At 41.8% G+C, this 20,030-nt stretch overlaps 1 protein-coding gene across 1 annotated transcript in view; it reads right to left on the bottom strand.

Annotated features, from left to right (window-relative positions):
* Positions 1-698: 698 nt before the first annotated feature.
* Positions 699-20,030, bottom strand: part of DYTN (dystrotelin) — a 46,605-nt gene continuing 27,273 nt past the window's right edge. The window contains exons 10-12 of the mRNA XM_075529011.1: positions 10,138-10,297; positions 7,010-7,499; positions 699-802 (exon numbers count right to left, since the gene is read on the bottom strand). Coding sequence (XP_075385126.1) covers positions 699-802; positions 7,010-7,499; positions 10,138-10,297 — 754 coding nt within the window. The remainder of the gene's footprint in view (positions 803-7,009; positions 7,500-10,137; positions 10,298-20,030) is intronic.

Below are 20,030 nucleotides of genomic sequence, written 5' to 3'. Positions count from 1 at the left end.
AAACAAAACATATTGCGTTTTAGTTTAATTCACCTCATCAAAGTAGGTGGGAAAATAATCAGTGAACTAATTTGAGCATCAACAACTCTAAGAAAACTGGAGAGGCCTGCCTCGTGAAATTGAGCTGAGGAGGAACCGTTGGCCATATTCCTCTATCAAGGGGAACGTGGCCAATTAAACAGGTCTTCTGTCAAGATTCTAAATGGAAAAAAAAAAAAAAGATTCTAAATGGTGTGTTGAGATCAATGGTTTAGGTGTTTTGTTCAATTTGAGGTGAGTGTCAGAAGTGGGGGTCTTTTTTGGGTTGCCAAGCGCGTTCTACAATAGGAACACACACCTAGAGGATTAGGTCATTGATTCAGTGCTTTGAATGATACTTGAAGAAGACAGTTGCACACATTCATGTAAATCACATGCTTGAAAATTGCTCCCAGGTTTTCGAAGTAAGCATCACCATCTGACCTAGACCCATCATGGCTAGGTTTGACTCTTGTCCCCTTTGTTCCTTTTCTCCCCACTAATCTCTGCTCCAAAGCGTTACACTGACCTGGGAAACTCAGGTCTACAACTGGGAAGATTGAAAATAAAATGTCTCTTCTTGATGCTACACATTGAGAGAGAGGTTTGACATTTTTAAGCAGAGATGTTGACAGTATGCTTCCTCATCACACCAAAGGGCCTTTGGGCCTGGGCTACCTTCACTTCAAGTTGGGCAAGGTGATGTGATCCATCAAGCCAGAGAAGGCCCTGCTCACCTCCTCAGCTCCGCCATATAGGTTCGTGTTTACTGAAGCTCTTGGACCTGCAATCGACAAACATGAGAATCTTTCAGAGAAATGTACCCATAGGTTTTCAAACTGATCTTTGTAGAACTCATTCCCCCTTAGTTTCTGAGGACAGTACTCATTCTTTCAGCTGAGCTAGCAAATAAGATGACTGCTATTTACTGAAAACACTACTGTCAATTCAACTGGCTTATAGGTTCCATTGGACTGCCATCCGCAAGGTCGGCAGTTCAGAACCACTAGCTGATCTGTGGAAGAAAAACGGAGCTTTCTACTTTCATCAAGAGTCTCAGAAACACACAGGGCCATTTCTACCCTGTCCTATAAGGTCCCTCTGAGTCATTGTCGACTCAGTGGCAGTGAACTTGGTTTTGGTTAGGTTTCTAAAGGGCATTTTCTCTTGCCTCCTACCATAGTTCTGTGTTGCCAGAAGATCGCTCTAGAACAGCGATTCCCAAGCTCAACTGTCTATTAGAATCACCTAGAAGGGTTGTTAAAAGAGACTGCTGGGTCTTTGATTGCATCATTATCAGCAGGATCTGAAGTTTCCCTTTCTTTTATTAAATAGTTTTATTAGCCTGTAATTCACATGTCATAAAATTCAATAGTTCAATCATACGGCTTGCATATTTAACAAGTTCCCAGGTGACAGGGATGTTGCCAATACAGGACTACGCTGAGAACCAATGCTCAGTGATTACTTGAAATGGTTTTAGGGGCGCCTGTGATTTGTTGTAATGGGGACTGCAGGTAGTATAGAATGATCTACATTTTGGCATTTATCAACCCAAAGTGTGATAGTCATAATTTCTAACCAAAGAGTTCTTTCCTAGGACTTGATCCTAAAGAACATATTTGCATTTGAGTAAGATGTTATAAGGATACTATTCAGCATGAGAAGCAACAAATTCCACATGGAAAATGTATACCAGCCTGTGTAATCATGAGGTGTCAGTAGGATCAGCTCTCAGGCATCAAAGATCTAGAACAAAATATGATATCATTGAGAATGAGGGGGAGTGTGGAGTGTCCAAAGCCCATCTGTAGACAATTGGACATCCCCTTACAGAAGGGTCACAAGGAAGAGATGAACTAGTCAGAGTGCAGTATAGAACTGATGAAACACACAACTTTCCTCTAGTTCAGCAGTTCTCAACCTGTGGGTCGTGACCCTTTGGAGCGGGGGGGTCACCTAAGACCCTCGGAAAACATATTTCTGGTGGTCTTAGGAACCGAGACACTGCTCCTCTATCTGCCCACGTGCAGTTACGCCCACCTATGAGTACCCGGCGTAAAGACTGTTACACATGCTACACCATGCTTCAACACAAAATCTCATTTATTTGTCCTTAGAAATAAATATTTCAAAATATATAATTGCATATTGTTTTTGTGATTAAGCACTATGCTTTCATTATGTTCAATTTTTTAAAATGAAAACACATCCTGCATATTTACATGATGATTCATAACAGTAACAAAATTACAGTTATGAAGTAGCAATAAAAATAATTTCATGGTTGGGGGGTCACCACAACATGAGGAACTGTATTAAAGGGTCGTGGCATTAGAAAGGTTGATAACCACTTATGTAGTTCATTAATGCTTCCTCCTTCCACCCCCACCACTATAATGACCTGATTCTACCTTATAAATCCAGCTAGACCAGAGAATGTACATGGGTACAGATAAGAGCTGGAAACACAGGGAATCCAGGATAGCTATAAACCTCAGGACCAGTATTGAGAGTAGCCATACCAGGGGAGTAAGGGGAAGGTGGAGGGGAGACAGAGGGAACTGATCACAGTGATATACCTGTAACCCTCTCCAAGGGGGACAGACAATAGAAAAGTGGGTGAAGAGAGACATTGGTCAGTGTAAGACAGGAAAAAAAAAATTTATAAATTTTCAAGCGGTCATGAGGGGGAGAGGGAGATTTTCAGAGAGAGGGGGGAAATGAGGAGCTATCAAGGGCTCAAGTGGAAAGGAAATGTTTTGAGAACGATGATGGCAACAAATGTACAAATGTGCTTAACACAATCGATGTACGTATGGATTGTGATAAGAGTTGTACGAGCCCCTAGTAAAATGATTTAAAATAATAATAATTTAAAACATTTATTTTAAAAGGATACTCAGCACAGCATTTTGTGACAAAAATAAAGGAATAACTCATTTGCACAAAAATCGGTACGTGTCAGTACATGTATACCCTGGGATGTCATATAGCGTTTGAAACAAAACTCAGCTCTGTGTCTAAGCTGTTTCTCTGTAAAGAAAAGGAAAACATCGCATGACGTAGCATAAGGTGAAAGGGTGACGGCACCCCGACGGGCCTGGAGAAAGTTCCAAAGAAAACTCAATAACCTGTGGACAGTGGTGCCACCTGGGCAGTCGATGAGAGGAGGGTGGTGAGGTGATGAAGTACTAAATGTAAAAAATCTGTGAGCTCCTGCCTTTTAAAGTTTACAATGAATGTGTAGTGTTATGCTTCTGTATTATTAAAAATAGAAAGGCTAATTTTGCTAGTTATCTCTTTTTCGTTATATGATGTCTATTTTGACTCCATCTGTGCTGTTTCCTATTGAACGTAAGAGGGAAGGAGTCATGGCTTCTTCTTCCATTTATTCCCCAGGACTACAAGGGGAGAGAATAAATAATCATTTCACCACCTAACTAAAGCACCGTCTCCACGGGCAAACTTATTTTAGGATATGCTGCTGCTCAGTCCACAGCGATAAAAGCCTAAAATGCATGAGGAAATGACAATCCATTTTATATTTGGGAGTTCTTTTGGGTTTACTTTGTAAACTCCAGTCTCTTGAAACATAGGAAATCGCCAGAGATGTACAGCTACTACCTATCACGTTGCTTAGCACACAGCTAGAATCCAATCTAATTAGTCAGAACATAGGAGGAAGCCTACAGAGATGTTAGGGGTGTGGAGGGGGGGGGGATGACTGTGACATGGAATGCCTGTGGCAATGCAGAAGAAATCACAGTGGGGAAATAATTCACTTGAAGGCCACTGAAAATATACGAGTTCTCTGAATGACCTGGGGATGGGAGAGGATATGGGATTGTGAGATTCTGCAGGTACAGCAATAGTTTAAAGGGCTGGATCCAGGTGGGCAATAAAGGAGCAGAATGAGCCTTCTCATCTCCACCCTTAACCACATCCTCCCTCATCTCCATCCCATTGAACCCAGTGACACATGGGTGAGAAAGAGATATGGAAGAGAATCAAAAGGTATGTGTGTAGAGGGTGGGTGGGAGGGGAATTGGGGGAGATGAATTCAAGATAAATTTTACTCACCAATAGAAGATACTTTAATTAAAAAAGTAAAACCAGAGGATTTTTGCCCTTCCTTTTCACCACAGAAGCAAGAAACATGTCAAACCTAACCCTGTCCTGGAAGTTTAGATCAGATGGTTTCCTACTGATTTTCAAGCCAACATGTGGAATTTAAAGAATCTTGGGAACTCCTTCTACTCAACTCTTCTTTTCCATTAAGCTCTCGAGGTCTCCTGAAATCCTGTCATCTGAGATCTCCATACTGAATCACTCTAATCAATACATGTCAACAGCTCTCCAAAGCTGACCATCAGATGCTGGTTTAATCAAAATAAGCTTTTAAGCAATGCAGAGTTCATCTTGATCTCCAACATCAGTTAACTCCTTAGCATATCTGAAATCCAAAGAGGCCATCGGCTTCTAGGATAATCACCGCCACACTGGGTGAATCCATAGGCGTTCTGTCTGAGTAAATCTTAGCATGTTACAAGTAGTGGGTTTTTCTAATGTGCTGAACATTCTTAAAATTAGAACATAAATGAAATCAACATGTAATGGTGAAACAAGGAGCTCTTAGGGCGCATTATTAATAATCAACCACACACTGAAAGGCCAGTGGCTCTAAGCTGGCCCTTCAGCAGTTCGACTCTGTAGGATTGCAGTGAGTTGGAAGCAACTCAGAGGCACACGCAGCAAGAGAACTTGATTGGATGCTCCCTGTTGTTATGTGATGAATCGTGACAGGGATAGAAATAAAATGAAGCTAACTAGTGTCATCATTTAGTTGATTCCCCTTTTCAATTCTTCATCAGCATGTTTATTGTAAATATGAATGTATTATGGAATGGACTTCTAGAATACACATTGACAGTGGCCATGTAAGCAGCATCATTATCAAGGCACCATTGAGTTAGGACACATCTCAATTAGAAATATCTGTCCGAGTTACAGCATTTTAAAATATCAACAGTAGTCATGAAAATTAACATAAGTCCTTATGCTTAAAGTCATAAAAGAAGGAAGAGTAATTTTGTTTTTTAAAAAACGGTACTATTAATAGAAATGTCATCAATTGGAATTTGTTATTATAGTATAGAATGCTACAGTATAGTATAGAATACAATAGTAACAAAAAAAGAAAATTATTCTCGTATCATTACCTTGTTTGTATGGTAAAGATGCATGCTTCATGCAGAAGCATCACAATGGTCTACTGAGATTGCAAGAGATGAATTTTTTGAGGCATATATATATATCATATTTTCCATAAGACTGGATATCATTAATTTTATCTTTTTACATTATTTCACCCTCTGGAATAGCTGTCTTCCAAGTGTGTCTAGTTGACCTAACCTTGTAGGAATCTAAAATGTGCAACATGACCGATGACAATTTGATGGCCAAACAACATTTCAGAAGTCAGCACCTGTTTCAAGTTCATTTGGAGGAACAAAACATCTGTGATGTTGTTTCCTCTTGTCCAAAAAGTAGCACGCCAACTCCACGCACAGTTACGTTCTTAAGTGTCACCAAATAATGATTTCATTGACTTGGCTGACAGCTCATTCACAGTCCACAACTCAAAAATATCTTAAGAAGTCCTCCTCTAACACAGACACACAGGAAAATGCTATCTTTTGTTGCTCTATAGCAAGACAATAATTGACAATGCAACAGAAAACATTTTAGGCTGTCTTAAAGAAAACAAATGGATCTAGATCTCACTGCCCTTCAGTTGATGCTGACTCATAGCAATGGATACAGATATGCGACAATAAAAAGTCAGATAATGTCACTCCAAATCAGAAGAAATAGTTATAGTCAAGAAGGATTAAAAAGAAACCAAACCAAACAACAAACCTTTAGAACTTAGCAATGAGCTATGGATTACAAAGAAGATCATGATAATGATAGCACTATTGATAGCTTGTGTGTTGCTTGCCATTGAGTTGATTCCTATTCACTGAGACTCTGTAAGACAAAGTAGTACAGCCCCAGGAGGTTTCCTAGACATGAGTCACAACTGACTTGGTTTGGTTGGTTGGTTTTTAATCTTTGCCACCATGGTCTACTGTTGGACTGCTAACCCCTAGATCCTCAGTCCCAAACCACCAGCCACTCCACTGGAGAAAGAGTTGGTTATCTTCTCCCACAAAGGTTTCCAGCTATAGAATCCCTCTTGAGGGTACCGGAGCAGATCACAGAGTCTTTTCTCCTGCAGACAGTTGTGTGGGTTTGAACCACTGCCCTTTGACTGGTTAGCAACCAAATGTTCCCCCATTGTGCCTCCGGTGGGGGTGGTGGAAAACTCACTCAATTCTCTTCTAGAAAGAGAATACTAATAATATTTCCATATCTAAATAGTGTCATCAGCCTTCCCAGTTACATATGATTAGGTCTGCTGATGATAACAAATTGCAATAATAAAATAATAAGCACTTATTAGAGATTTATTATGTTCCTGGATGACACAAACAATTAAGCGCTTAACAACGTGCTGAAAGGGGCGCCATCTGAACCCCCCAGGAATGCCTTGAAGTTTGCTTCCAGTGGTTATAGCCTTGAACATCCTGTGTAGCAGTTTTTCTCGGCATTGGAATCCACCCCCTGGCAGCCACCATCAAAACAGCTACGTGCCCCGTGGTGTACTAAAGTCTTAAGTCATTAATCACTTCCAGCGCCCACAATAACTCTCTTACATGGTTTATTACCTGTAATGTTTATAATAATTTGGAGGAATTGGCAATTCTAGGCTATAGAGAGGCACAGTCAAAATTACTGCTGACATCCAAAAGATTCAAAATTCTTACTGTTGCTCACTCAATGAATCATAACTCTTGAGACTAACCCAACATCTTGTGAAATCCTGTTTTACCAGGCAGCCTTCATTCCTGGCCTGCCCTGCCTCTGCTGACTGTGAAAATCTTACCTGATGGCATTTCAAGAGTGAAGGCATCCATACATTTTGACAGCAGTTCTTGCAGTTCTTCTTCCTCCAGCTCATCCTTTCTCTCCTCAATATTAGTGGACTCTTTCCTTTCAGCAGGTGCCCGGGCAGAACTGCTGATTTCAGCAGAGACAAACTGGGAGGTGTCCTCCAGCAACCCCTCCTGAGCACCGAGCAGGGTTTCCTTCAGCACCTTTGGGGATTGGCTCTGTGCCGTGCTGTTTTGCACTGACCTCTGCTTCAAAGTGGCTTTGGGTGTTTCTGGATTTGGTAGAGCATGCTCCGTATTGGTTTGACGTGGGTGACTTCTGGCTGGATTAGGAACAGATTCTCGTTCTGAGCCCTCCTCAGCGATGTTCTTGGTCTGGAAAGACTCTCCTTTTCTCCAAGACCTTTTAGCCAGAGAATGGTCATTCTTGGAAGTCAAACTTTGACAGGAAGAAGATAAAGGGTGAAGTGGTTGCAACACTGCCTAGATAAAGAAAACAAAATTTATGAAGAAACTCATTTTATCTTACTTTTAAAATAAATACATTAAATTGAAATATCCCAATAGAAAATGCCAGTGGAAGATTTTCCTTCTACTTTCTAAACATTGGCTATTTTATTTTTTGCTTTTTAATTCCAAAGCCACAAAACAAGGCTCCGGGAATGGATGGACTATCAATTGAAAAGTTTCAAGAGGTGGATGAAGCCTGGGAGGCCTCAGTCATCTACTCCAGGAAATTTGGAAGATGACTACTTGGCCGACTCACTGGGAAAGATTCATGTTTGTACCCATTCCAAAGGAAGGCTCAAATGAAAGAACCACAGCATTGATATTGTAAATACCACATGCAAGTAAAGTTTTGCTGAAGATCAACCAACACTTGCAGCAGTACATTGAGAGGGAGCTGGCCTCGGTTCAGGTTGGAATCAGAAGAGGGTGTGGAAAAAGGGATAGCGTTGCTGATGTCGGATGGATCTTGACTGAAAGCAGAGAAGACAAGAAAGATGCTTCCTTGTGCTTTATACACTATGCTAAGGCGTCCGACTGTGTGGATCATAACAAGCTCTGGATAGCCTTGGGAGAGTGGGAATCCTCACAACAATGATAAAGGGAGAAAAGGATGAAGTTGTCAAGGATTTTATCTTGCTTGGGTCCACAATCAATGCTCATGGAAGCATCACTCAAGCGGTCAGAAGATGAGTTTCGTTGGGTAGAATTGCTGTACAAGACTTTTTCTAGAGTATTGAAATGCAAGGGTGTTACTTTGAGGCGTCAGGTGCACCTGACCCAAGCCATGGTGTTTTCAGTCACCTCATATGCATATGAAAGTTGGACATTGAATAAAGAAGACTGAAGAAAATTGATGCATTTAAATTCTGGTGCTGGAGAAAACTATTGAAAGTACCATGGACTGCTAAAAGGACAAACCAACCTGTCTTGGAAGAAGTATGACCAGAGTACTCCTTAGAGGGAAGAATAGGGAGACTTCGTCTTATATACTTTGGACATGTTGTCAGGAGAGGTCAGTCCCCGGAGAAGGACATCATGTTGGATAAAGCAGAGGGGCAGCGAAAAAGAGGAAGGGCCTCAGGAGACCGACTGACACTGTGGCTGCAACAATGGGCTCAAGCAGAGGAACCATTGTGAGGATGGAGCAGGACGCGATAGTGTTGTGTTGTTGTGCTTAAGGTTCCTATGGGTTGGAATCAACTTGATGACACCTAGCAACAAGTTAATGTTATCGTAAAACTATTTACAAGAGTTGGCACAGTTCAGATTCACAAGGAATATCAGCCAGTAAACCATTCCTGGCATTCATTGCAAATTAGAACCATTGAGGCTGCAAATAAGACCTTAAAAGTTTAGAAACGAGTTTAGTTGCTTGTTTTTGTTGGGTGCCATCAATTCCGTTTTGGCACACCGTGACCCAATGCGTAACAGAGTCAAAAACTGCCTAGTCACCCTCTTCATCCTTGCTGTGTTTGAACCCATCATGGCAGCCACTGTGTCAATCCTCCTAGGAAGGGTCTTCCTTCTTGTCATTGACCCTTTCTTTTACTAATCATGATATCCTTCTCCAGGGACTGGTCCCTTCTGATAACATAGCCAAAGTCTGTGAGACAAGCCCTCTCCATCTTCTCTTCTGAGGAGCATTCCAGACGGGTTTATTGGTTTTTCAGGAAGTCTATGGTATATTCAATATTCTTGCAAACACCATAATTCACACGCATTAGCTCTTCTTCGGTCTCACTTATTCATTGTCGAGTTTTGTCATGCATAGAGGCAATTAAAAGTTCCATGACTTGGTTAGGTCTTAGTGGTCATATTAATGAAGGTGATTTTTTTTAAAAAAAAATGTTGTATAATAACATGGGTTAATAAAAAGCTCACTGTAGGTCCATGGACCAAGATCTCCTAAATGACCAAAGCCTATTGCTACAAATTCATGCAAGGGTAGAAGATTCATTCAAAGAGCTCGGTCAAACTCTACATTGTATTCAAACTGATTGTGATTAGACAGGGTTTCAGTTTCCACATTGTAATCATTCTTTAGGACACTACCATTTATCATGTTTTGGTGTAGTAGTAACAAAGCAGGATATTTCTAAGTCATCTGAAAAGGCTACAAAAACACCTTGTTCTTTTTCAGCTACAAATATTGTGAGGACATATTCATACATTTTATCTAAAACATCGTTCAACAGATTAAAAGCAGATGCAAATATGAGAGTCTGCCTTTGACTAAGCCAGACATTAAAGAGATTTTCAAATGTGTAAAATAATGTACTCTTCTTGTTAAGGATTTTGTAAAACATAGTTGATTTTTGAATGTTATTTGTGCCCACATGCATCAGGAGGTCATTGTATTTCTTTTTACCCCATTGTATTTCTTTTAGGAAAAACAAACCAGTAAATAAAATATTAAATAATTTCTTGTATTTAATTGTGCTTATTGTAAATAGAATTGACAGAAGCTCTTGGGGCCTCAAGACATTTCATGACCATAAAAGATCCCAAGACCCAAAGCACAGGAAGCAATGTTGTAAAGAACCTCTCGGTTAGAAGGCTCACACCTGACCTCCAGGTAGTCTACTTGGGCGGTGTGTAACACATTGGGTACCTGGAGCTCCTGTCCCATCTGCTGTAGCTTGTTCCACAGATTCTCCTGATTAGTTTTGAGCTGGTGAATCTTGATTTCCAATCTGCAACTTTTTTCTTCTTGGGAGGCATATATAACTTGCAACTTGTCTTTGCATCGGTTTAACTGCTTTCTAAGGACCCTGCCAAGAGGAGGGGTTTGAGTGTGTTGGAAGGGCAAGAAGACAGCACATTAGCTAGCAAGATGTTCTCCAGGTCCTCCTGGATAGAGCAGAAGCCGGGAGAAATCTTCACCTTGCTCAATTTTTATGACATTGACCGATACCATTTTAAACTGCTTGCCTATTCGCTGTGCACCTCTGCTCAATCTATTACTATACAATTCCACCTAAAATCTCATTGACTATAAGAAGTTTCAAAAATGGCTCTGCATTACTGTTGACACTAGACCTTTTAAGGTTACTTAAATTTGAATATGGGTATTATTCATGATCATTTGCCCTGGGGAGATCCCATATCATGATTTCCATATCATGAGCATGTCATGGGGAACCACTGAACACATCTCAAAGGCCACAAGAAGGAACAGTGGCTCAATTCAGGAATTACAACTCTTTGTCTTGTAAATGGCAGATCCCATTGCCCCTGTGTGCCAAAGCCTTTAGAGCGCCCCGCCTTAGAGTTAGTTGAAGTTCCTACAGATACCAACAAGACTGCGTAGGATGACACCAAAAGATGATGGCTCATCTCCTTCTCTATTCTCTCATCTGCTTCCACCTCGATGGCCGATGGCCGTCCATAGCACAGAGGGCTTTTCTGGTCCTTGAACACAGCAGGAACTTTCTCTCCTCCGACTAATTGTACTTCTAGTTCTCTCTGCCTAGAAGTCTCCTTCTCTCACCACTTTCTTGCCCAGAAAACTTTCTCATTTCGGTCAAGTCCTGGCTCATATAGAAAATGTACAGTAAAACCAGTAACCTCCAACCTCACTGCCACCCCATCCTTCTTCGTTTGACCAGTGTCCACGACTCTTTAACACTCCTATTTGCGACAGAGTTTGAAGAGATCTTAGGTCATGCTACCCAACACACGATATCCCTTACTTGTTATTTTACTTGGTCTTCATTGCTTTATGTCTCTCATAGGCTCCACCAGAGAATGTCTGCCTTCCTCCTTCCCTCTCTCCCTCCCTTTTCCCTTTTTCCATTTCTCCATCGCTCCCTACTTTCCTCCCTTCCTTTCTTTCCATTTGTTTACTTCCAGGCCCAGAGCTAGAAGAACCCAGGCCACACTATATGTGTAAAATCAAAATGGACTAATTAAAATGTTGTTCTTTGACCCATCTTAACATATTAGTGTAATTTGTGCAAATCAGTCCTAATTGCTAAATAGTTTCAAAAGTTCTTGGAATTTAGTTGGGGACCCACTTGAAGCAAGATTCCCCAGAAAAATAGCCCTCAAACTTCTAGATCATTAGGATCAGGCCTATAGGAATCTGATGCTTAAAACAGGTTGGTCATAATCAGAGTTTGAAGTAGATCTTTATGATCATTTTTCAGGGAGGAGTCAGCCTAGGGGGTTCTACACAGCTACATTCTAAGGTAGCCTCTCCTGACAGGATTCACTGTCCCTAACCTTTAAGGCTGGCTATCGTCACTGATAACACAACTCTCTTTCTCTCATGTGGCCCACCAACCTCAGTACCCTGCCACTAATTTCCCCTTTGCCTAACTGAAATTCTCATGGAGTATTTTTGAAAGACATAGTTTACCTGGTGTCAATGTTCCCAGCCACAGAGTCTTAAGGCAAATCTCCACAACGAATAAGCAGCTTGGCCTGTTGGACACTATCTCTCACGTGGATTGAATTCTACCTTTCAAGTTATCTCTTCATGTCTTTTCTGTCTTATGTGTTTATTCCTACTTAAGGGAAAATTTCCCCAGAGTTATATAAAAAGGAGCATTTATTAAACAAATCGTTGCAAACATTCTTGCAGAAGCAAAGTGGTGTGCCTTTGTTGTTAGCATTTGGGAATCCATATTCCGTTCTTACCCTCTTTCCTTATGCAGAGCATTAATGGAGGCCCGAGCCTTCCACAGTTCATTCTTGATGCTGATCATAGTCTACAGAAGCAAGAGAGAGAGAGTGTTTTAGGTTTCAATGACATTCACATCCTTAGAAATGTATCACATCCACTGTCATCAATTCACTCTGACCACTAGTCACCCTACTATACAGGGTTTCCGATATCGCACATCGCGGTGGGAGCACACAGCTTCATCTTTCTCCTGAGGAGCAGCGGTAGGTTTGACCCTCTGACCTTGAGATGAGCAGTCTGGCACCTATCCTTCAGAGCCGCCAAGGCTCTTTGAAATTCATCACAGGGACACATTGTAAACAATATTTTTTTCAAAGACACGAGTGTATTTTTAAAAACGTTTTATTAGGGGCTCATATAACTCTTATCACAATCCATACATAAATCAATTGTGTGAAGCACATTTGTACATTCATTGCCCTCAGCATTCTCAAAACATCCCGTCTCCACCCAAGCCCCTGGCATCAGCTCATTTTTCCTATCCCTCCCTGCTTCCCCCTCCCTCATGAACCCTCGATAACTTACAAATTCTTATTTTGTCATATCTTGCACTGTCTGATGTCTCCCTTCACCCACTTTTCTGTTGTCCATCCCCCAGGGAGGAGGATATATGTAGATCCTTGTAATCAGTTCCCCCTTTCCAACCCACTCTCCCTCCACCCTCCCAGTATCACTACTCACACCACTGATCCTGAAAGGATCATCTGCCCTGGATTCCCTGTGTTTCCAGTTCCTATCTGTACCAATGTATATGCTCTAATCTAGCCAGATTTGTAAGGTAGAATTGGGATCATGATAGTAGGGTGGGGAGCAAGCATTTAGGAACTAGAGGAAAGTTGTATGTTTCTTTGTTGCTACATCACACCCTGGCTGGCTCGTCTCCTCCCCGAGACTATTCTGTAAGGGGATGTCCAGTGGCCTACACATGGGCTTTGGGTCTCCACTGCACTCTCCCTTGCCTCATTCACAATGATAATTTTTTTTTTGTTCTGATGATGCCTGATACCTGATCCCTTCTACACCTTGTGATCATTCATGCTGGTGTGCTTCTTCCATGTGGGCTTTGATACTTCTAAGGTATATGGCCGCTTGTTTACCTTCAAGCCTTTAAGACCCCAGATGCTATATCTTTTGATAGCCGGGCACCATCAGCTTTCTTCACCACATTTGCTTATGCACCCATTTGTCTTCAGTGATCGTATCAGGAAGGTGAGCACACAATGATATGATTTTTTTAGTCTATTTTTTAAAGTTATGTCTGTGTACAATAATGCAGGGATTCATATGCTCAGAGTCCAGTCACATGGTCTAATTTTGACATCATAAGTTTCTTCAACGAGATTAACACATAAAGAAATATTTTGGGTCTTAAAAATAATTTGCAGAGGGCTTTCATTGGCTGAACCTGGAAGATAGAACACCAGGCCTTTTAGCCTAATGTTAGCTAGAACAGTGGTTTTCAACCTTCCCAATGCTGCGACTCTTTAATACAGTTCCTCATTTTGTGGTGACCCCCAACCATAAAATTCTTTTAATTGCTACTTCATCACTGTCATTTTGCTACTGTTCTGAATCGGGTGACCCCTGTGAAAGGGTCATTTGACCCCTAAAGGGGTTGCGACCCACAGGTTGAGAGCCGCTGGTCTAGCAGCTCCACTAAAACCTGTGCAGCTTCGCAGCAACACCCAGCTACCAGGGGCCCATGAGTGCCAGCTGAGCATGCAGTTCCTTGGCTGAGAATCTAACCTGGGTAGCCTAAGGGACATTTCTTGGAAAAATGTAGGGGGCGGGGGGTGGGAAGGCACATGTATATAAGGAAAATGTTCAAGAATTTAACATTTATTTATTTATTTTCCAGAAAGGGGGACACAATTCTGAGATCTACAACACCTGCCACTTCTAATCTACAAGCAAGGAGTGTTTTGCTCACTGCCTTAGTGGACAAAGTTCCACTCGGAGCAGAATAAAGGGGGATATTGGTACCAGGTTAACTGTGTTTTCCAAAAATACTCCCTGAGGGTTTAATTTAATCAAAGGAGAAAATAGTGATGGAGTTTAGAAAAGAGAGTTGCATCATGTGTTAATGATACCAAGGTTGGGAACTGCGAATCCTGTGTGGAGAGGCCTTCTCAGAATGTTGCTGTGCACAACCCCTGGTCTGACTCCATTCTGGAAAAATCTAACTCTTACTCTAGTATGAAACTATCGATGCTTTCATGTAACTGATATCCTGGTTTACTTAGCCATTCCCAATGAAAGGACAAGGAATTTTTCCCAACATTTCAAAATTAAAAAAAAAAATACAACAGCAAACAAAGCTGTATTTACCTTCTTGGTTTTTAGATGTAATAAAAATATTTCCATGTACTTGCTTTGAGTGCTTATGTACACATGTGTGCACCTACACAGACACATTTAAAAAAAAGCTTAGAAAAATCTCTGCCAAGACACAGTCCTAAGCGGTCACTCCATGGAACTGGAGACCCGGCTAGGTCTTGCTACTTATGATTTAAAGCCCTTCATCCTCCTCTATGATAGTTTAACTTTTTTTTCCTTATTAAAAGATCATTTTATTTGGGCTCTTACAGCCCTTATAACAATCCATGCATCATTGTATCAAACATATTTATACATAGTTGCCATCATTCTTTTCTAGACATTTACTTTTTAATGAGCCCTTAGTATCAGCTCCTCTTTCTCCCCCTCCCCCTGTGACCCCTTGGTAAATTATAAATTATTATTATTTTCATATCTTTCACTGACCGTGTCTCCCTCCCCCCAAGGTTTCTGTTGTTCGTCCCTTTGGAGGAAGGAGTGGTGGTTATGTGTTGATCATTGCGATCAGTTCCCTTTTCTTCCCCTCTTCGCTCCACCTTCCCACTACCCTCCTGGTATTGCTACTCCCATCCCTGTTCCTGGATTCCATGTGTCCTGAGTTCTTATCTCTTACCTGTACCTGTGCACATGCTCTGGTCTGGACTGCAGTGAAAGGCAGGACTCGGGTCAAGATAGTGGGGGGTGAGGGAGCCTCAGGAACCAGAGGAATATTGTGTCTCATTAGTGCTTTGCTGTGCCCTGGTTTAGTCATCCCTCCCTTGGAACCATTCTGTGAGGGGATGTCCCATTGTCTACAGATGGGTTTTGGGTCTGTGCTCCGATGGCCCTTGTTCTCAATAATATGCTTTTTTGTCTATTAGTTGGGTTTGGGTCTTCTGGTGCCGGTTACCTGATCCCGTCGACAACTCATGATGACATAGGCTGTGCTTCTTCCAAGTGGGCTTGTTGCTTCTCTGCTAGATGGTCACTTGTTTAACTTCAAGCCTTTATGGCCCCAGATGCTATATATTTTGATAGCCGGGCGCCGTCAGCTTTCTTCACCACATTTGCTTATACACCTTTTTTGTCTTCAGCAATTGTGCTGGTGGGCATCATAGAATGCCAGATTGTTAGAACAAAGTGTTCTTGCATTGAGGGAGGGCATGAGCAGAGGGTTTCAGTTTGTCCACTTCCTCAATGTATTGCCTTATATAATATATGTACATAGGCTAATTCCCCTATTTTTATGAATTAATGTATTTACATAGGTACACACCTATGTTTATACCTCTACCCATAGCTTTGCTTCCTTGATATTTCCTGTTTCCTTTTACCTTCCTCCTACCCTACTATCATGCTCACCTTTCTTCCACCTCTTAATAATTCCTCTCAACTAGACTGTTATTGTCTTAACCCCCCCCCCCCCCAGGATCTCTACATCCTCCTTGCTACTGATTTTAATTCCCTAGTTATTCCCCTGCCTGTGCTGTTGTTTGCTCACCACTCCCTTCTCCTTCCTCCTTCTCCCCCAAGTCCCTCTGGAACCATTGGTTCCAGCTTGCTTCCTATGCCTATCTTACATAAGTAGGCAAACCAACGATGGTTTAATTTTTTTATAAGATCAGCTGATTCATGTCTTGTTTCTATAGTTAATTTTTTAGGTCAAATAAATCATTATATGACATACATGAGATAGAATGTAGCCACTATTAAAGTAAAATGGAGGTGAGATGGAGGGGAAAAGAAAGCAAAATAAAAGAGGGAAAACCAAACACCAAAGCCTCTCTCAACTGTTTTCCCTCCCAGAACACAGAAATTGTGGACTCAGGGAGGGGGGCGGGTGGGAAGTGCCTGCCATCATAGCTGAAGCTGGAAACAGAGCTGAGCTGCCTTTCTCTTCACACAGGTTAACCCTGCCCTGCCGGCACTCTGGCGCCAATGACGGAGTGAGCGGAGAGAGCTTGGCGTGGCTCCAGCCCACGAAGGAGCTGATGCTGAAGTGTACCCACATTTCAATGTTCATGATGTTTGTTATTGGCCAGTCACAAGAGGGACTCTCTGCTCACAGTTCTACCTGAAACAATGCAAGACAGGAGCGCTCGTTTCTCGTTCATGGTTGGACAGTATTAGATGGTCGTGTCGTGAGGACTTTCCTTAAGGGAAGATGTGCCAATGACAGCCATCGACGGAAAGACTCCAAGCGGAGGGCAAATAAGCAGCGATCCCCAAAATGATCTTTTCTAAGTTCCCTTTTTCATCGTGTCTTCTTTACCTCCCTCTTCCGCTCCTTCTCTTTAAAAACCTTGAACATTTACCTTACATGCAGGTGCCTTTTTCTTTTCGAACAATCCCAAAACCGCGGTAAGAAGGTGCAAGGTAAGGGTCTGGGAGCAGAAGAAAGCCTTGTTTGCAGGTGGGTTGGCTTCAGAAGTCTCTGCGGGAGACCTCCTGACTGTGAGCAAGGGTGTCATGTGGAACGCCTTCGACCTTTAGGATGGGGACTGAGGGCCCGCTCTCTCAGAGCAGATCTGTGTCCAGGAAGGCAGAGAGCTCAACTCTCGGGTGCACAGTAGAAGTGGCAGATGTTGTTGGGGTTAGAGTGGTGCAGTTTTTTGGTGCGCTCAGAGACAATGAGGGTGGCTTAGTTGCATGCTAATTAGGATGCATTTTGTATCTTCTGAGGGGCTTTACAAATGAATCTTTCAGTGCATGCCACGAAGCACACTATAAATGATGCCGTCATTAAGTGTATGCACAACTGGACTGCTAGTGCCATTGGTTCATCGCTCCTAGCGCCACTGGAAACTTGGAGCAGAATTTATTGTTGCAAACATCCGATTAGGCTGGCTATAGCTGAGATCGTTTATCATATTACTATAGTTCTTTGCTTCTTTTTGACCTTTCCAAATAGCTTTTAATCCTGGTCATGTGTTACTGTTCTGACTGGAGATAAAACTGACCGGGGCTTTAAACAGCGCGTTGCCAGATCTTCATTTCATTATATTAACGTCTTGACCCGACTTAGTTGGGTGCAGCTAAGGAATGGTTCACCCAGACCTATAAAACGGTTCAGAATATTGTAAAGTGGCCCAGATGCCTTGCTCAGTCACCTGGGTTCCCTTCCCAGGGGCTCACCTGGTGGTGCCGACTGCTGTCATCCGTCTGCTGGGCTCGAGATACCCTTTGAGGTATCTGTTTGGAGGTCTCCTGGGCTGCTGTTCTCGTTGGTCCTGACGGACTTGGGCACATGGGTACTTTAGAGCTACTGTCCTGAATGGGGAGCCTGCGACAGAGTTTTACAAGAGGTTGCAGCTATTTTAAATTCTTAATTATGGCATTGAGGGAAGTCTTTAGAAAACATTACATCAAATCAAATCAAGTTTAAATTGATAATAGATTAGCTTATCTTTTCTTTTCCTCGATGTTCTTCCCCAGACTATTTAGTCAAAAGAGACCAAATTAGTCAATGACAAGAATGAACATTTCATTTTCTTTCCTCTTTGACAATCTAGATAGGAGAATGGAAAGCATTTCAGGGATGATTGCAGGAACCCCCATGTCATCTTGTTCAGGTCAGATAACATGGGGTTCTGAACATAGGTGTGTCTTTATTACGCCGTATAGGAAAGGAAATAGGACAGACTAGATCAACTGAAGGTCAAGCGTATGCTATTTCATGCGATTCTATTTCGGTTCACTGCTTTATTCAAATGCCATTTGGAAACCACCTTTGCGCCTTCAGTTATTAAAGATAAAAATGTAAATGCATCTTGTCCTGCTCAAAGAGAGTTCATATCTAATGAATAGACAGATCGACAATCACTTAGCATACAATGTGATAATGTCTACAAGTTTCAAAGGCCCTATAGGGTGAAAAAGAAATTATTCTGTCATGCACTTAATTATAAGATTAAAAGGTAAACATACCCATTCTGATTCCTATCCCATCTGAGACAACTTTCATTCCTTAGTGTTGTTACACTTTATATTCACCACAGCATTTACAAACATCGGAGTTCACGTTGAATTTGTTTTGGAAACAAAAATAGAATCATTCCACTCACATTATTTTTCCACTTGCTCATTTTCTCTTAACCATATGATGGTAAAAACACTTGGTAGTATGATAGATAGAATCAGAACTCGTTCATTTACAGTGATTGATTATGTGACAGCTGTACCATGTGTGTTCTGTCATTCTCCTACCAATGGATATTTAGATGGTTTTGAAAGTTTTGGCATGTCTTCAAATGCTGCAATGGATATCCTCATGCATGCTTAATTGAAGCATTCATTCTAGAGGATCACAGGCAAATGTTATACACACTTTTATTGTTTCGTAGACAGTGCTCTGCCAAAGCTAATGTCTCCACATCTAGCTCCCAACTCTTCTTGGCTGCTGAATGAGCCTGATCCATTAATCTTTTTTTTTCACTCTGAATCATCAATGTTTCTCTCTACGTGTTTCCTTCAGTGTATAAACATGCTACTACTTTCCCATTATAATATGAATTCTCTCAATCTCAGTCACCGTACCACTTATGTATTTGTTTGTTACCTCTATAGTTCAAGATTCTGGGATGAATTTCATTGTGGTATCTTCCCTTCCTCGGCCCCTGTCACCTCTTGAACTGCCTGGAGTATGGCTTTTCCTTGTTCCACTCTCTGACAACCGCCCTTTGGGCGCTCCCAGCGGCTTGCTCATTCCCGTGTCCAGTGGTCAGGTTTTGACCTCGCAGCAGTATCTGATACAGATCAAACTCTTATTCTTCTAACATGGTCTTCACCTGCCTCCAAATCTCCTCATATTCTTGGTGTTCATCAAACCTCATTCATCACCCTTTCACAGTTTCCTTTGCTAAGTATTTTCGGTGCCCCGCCTTCTTCCTTGTTAATGTAGAGGACTGCAGTACTCACTTCTCTTCCCAATAGAAACTCAAGCCTGGATTCTCAATCTCATGACTTAGGGGAAAACTACTGAACAGTTCAAGACAAACAACTCAAGCAAACAATGGACAGAGACACAAAACAACACAAAGACCTTGAATAGATATTTCACCAAAGAAGATGATCATTAAGCACATGAAAAGATGCTCAACTTCATTGGCCATTCCAAAATCAGTTCTATTGAGTCAATTCTGACTCACAGCAACTCTATGAAACAGGATAGAACTGTTCCCATCATTTTCTGAGACTAATTCGTACAGGAGTTGAAAGCCTCATCTTTCTCCTGAGCAGCAGCTGGTGGTTTTGAGCTGCTGATCTTTCAGTCAGCAGCCCGACATGTGACCCATGAACAACTTCAGCAGGGCGCCTACATTGCCATTAGGAAATGTATATCAAAACCACACGAAGATGCCATGTCAATGCTCTAGGATGACTATCAGAAAAAGGAAGGAAAAAAGGTGTTGGCTAGGATATAGAGAAACTGGAACCCCCATTCATTGTTGATGGGATTGTACAGCCACCTTGGACCTTGGTAAACAGCTTGGCCTTGCCTT

This window comes from Tenrec ecaudatus, chromosome 13 (assembly GCF_050624435.1).
Source record: "Tenrec ecaudatus isolate mTenEca1 chromosome 13, mTenEca1.hap1, whole genome shotgun sequence".
Lineage (NCBI taxonomy): Eukaryota > Metazoa > Chordata > Mammalia > Afrosoricida > Tenrecidae > Tenrec > Tenrec ecaudatus.
The sequence above is the reverse complement of the archived record's forward strand: the minus strand, read 5'-3'. Positions and strand labels throughout refer to the sequence as shown.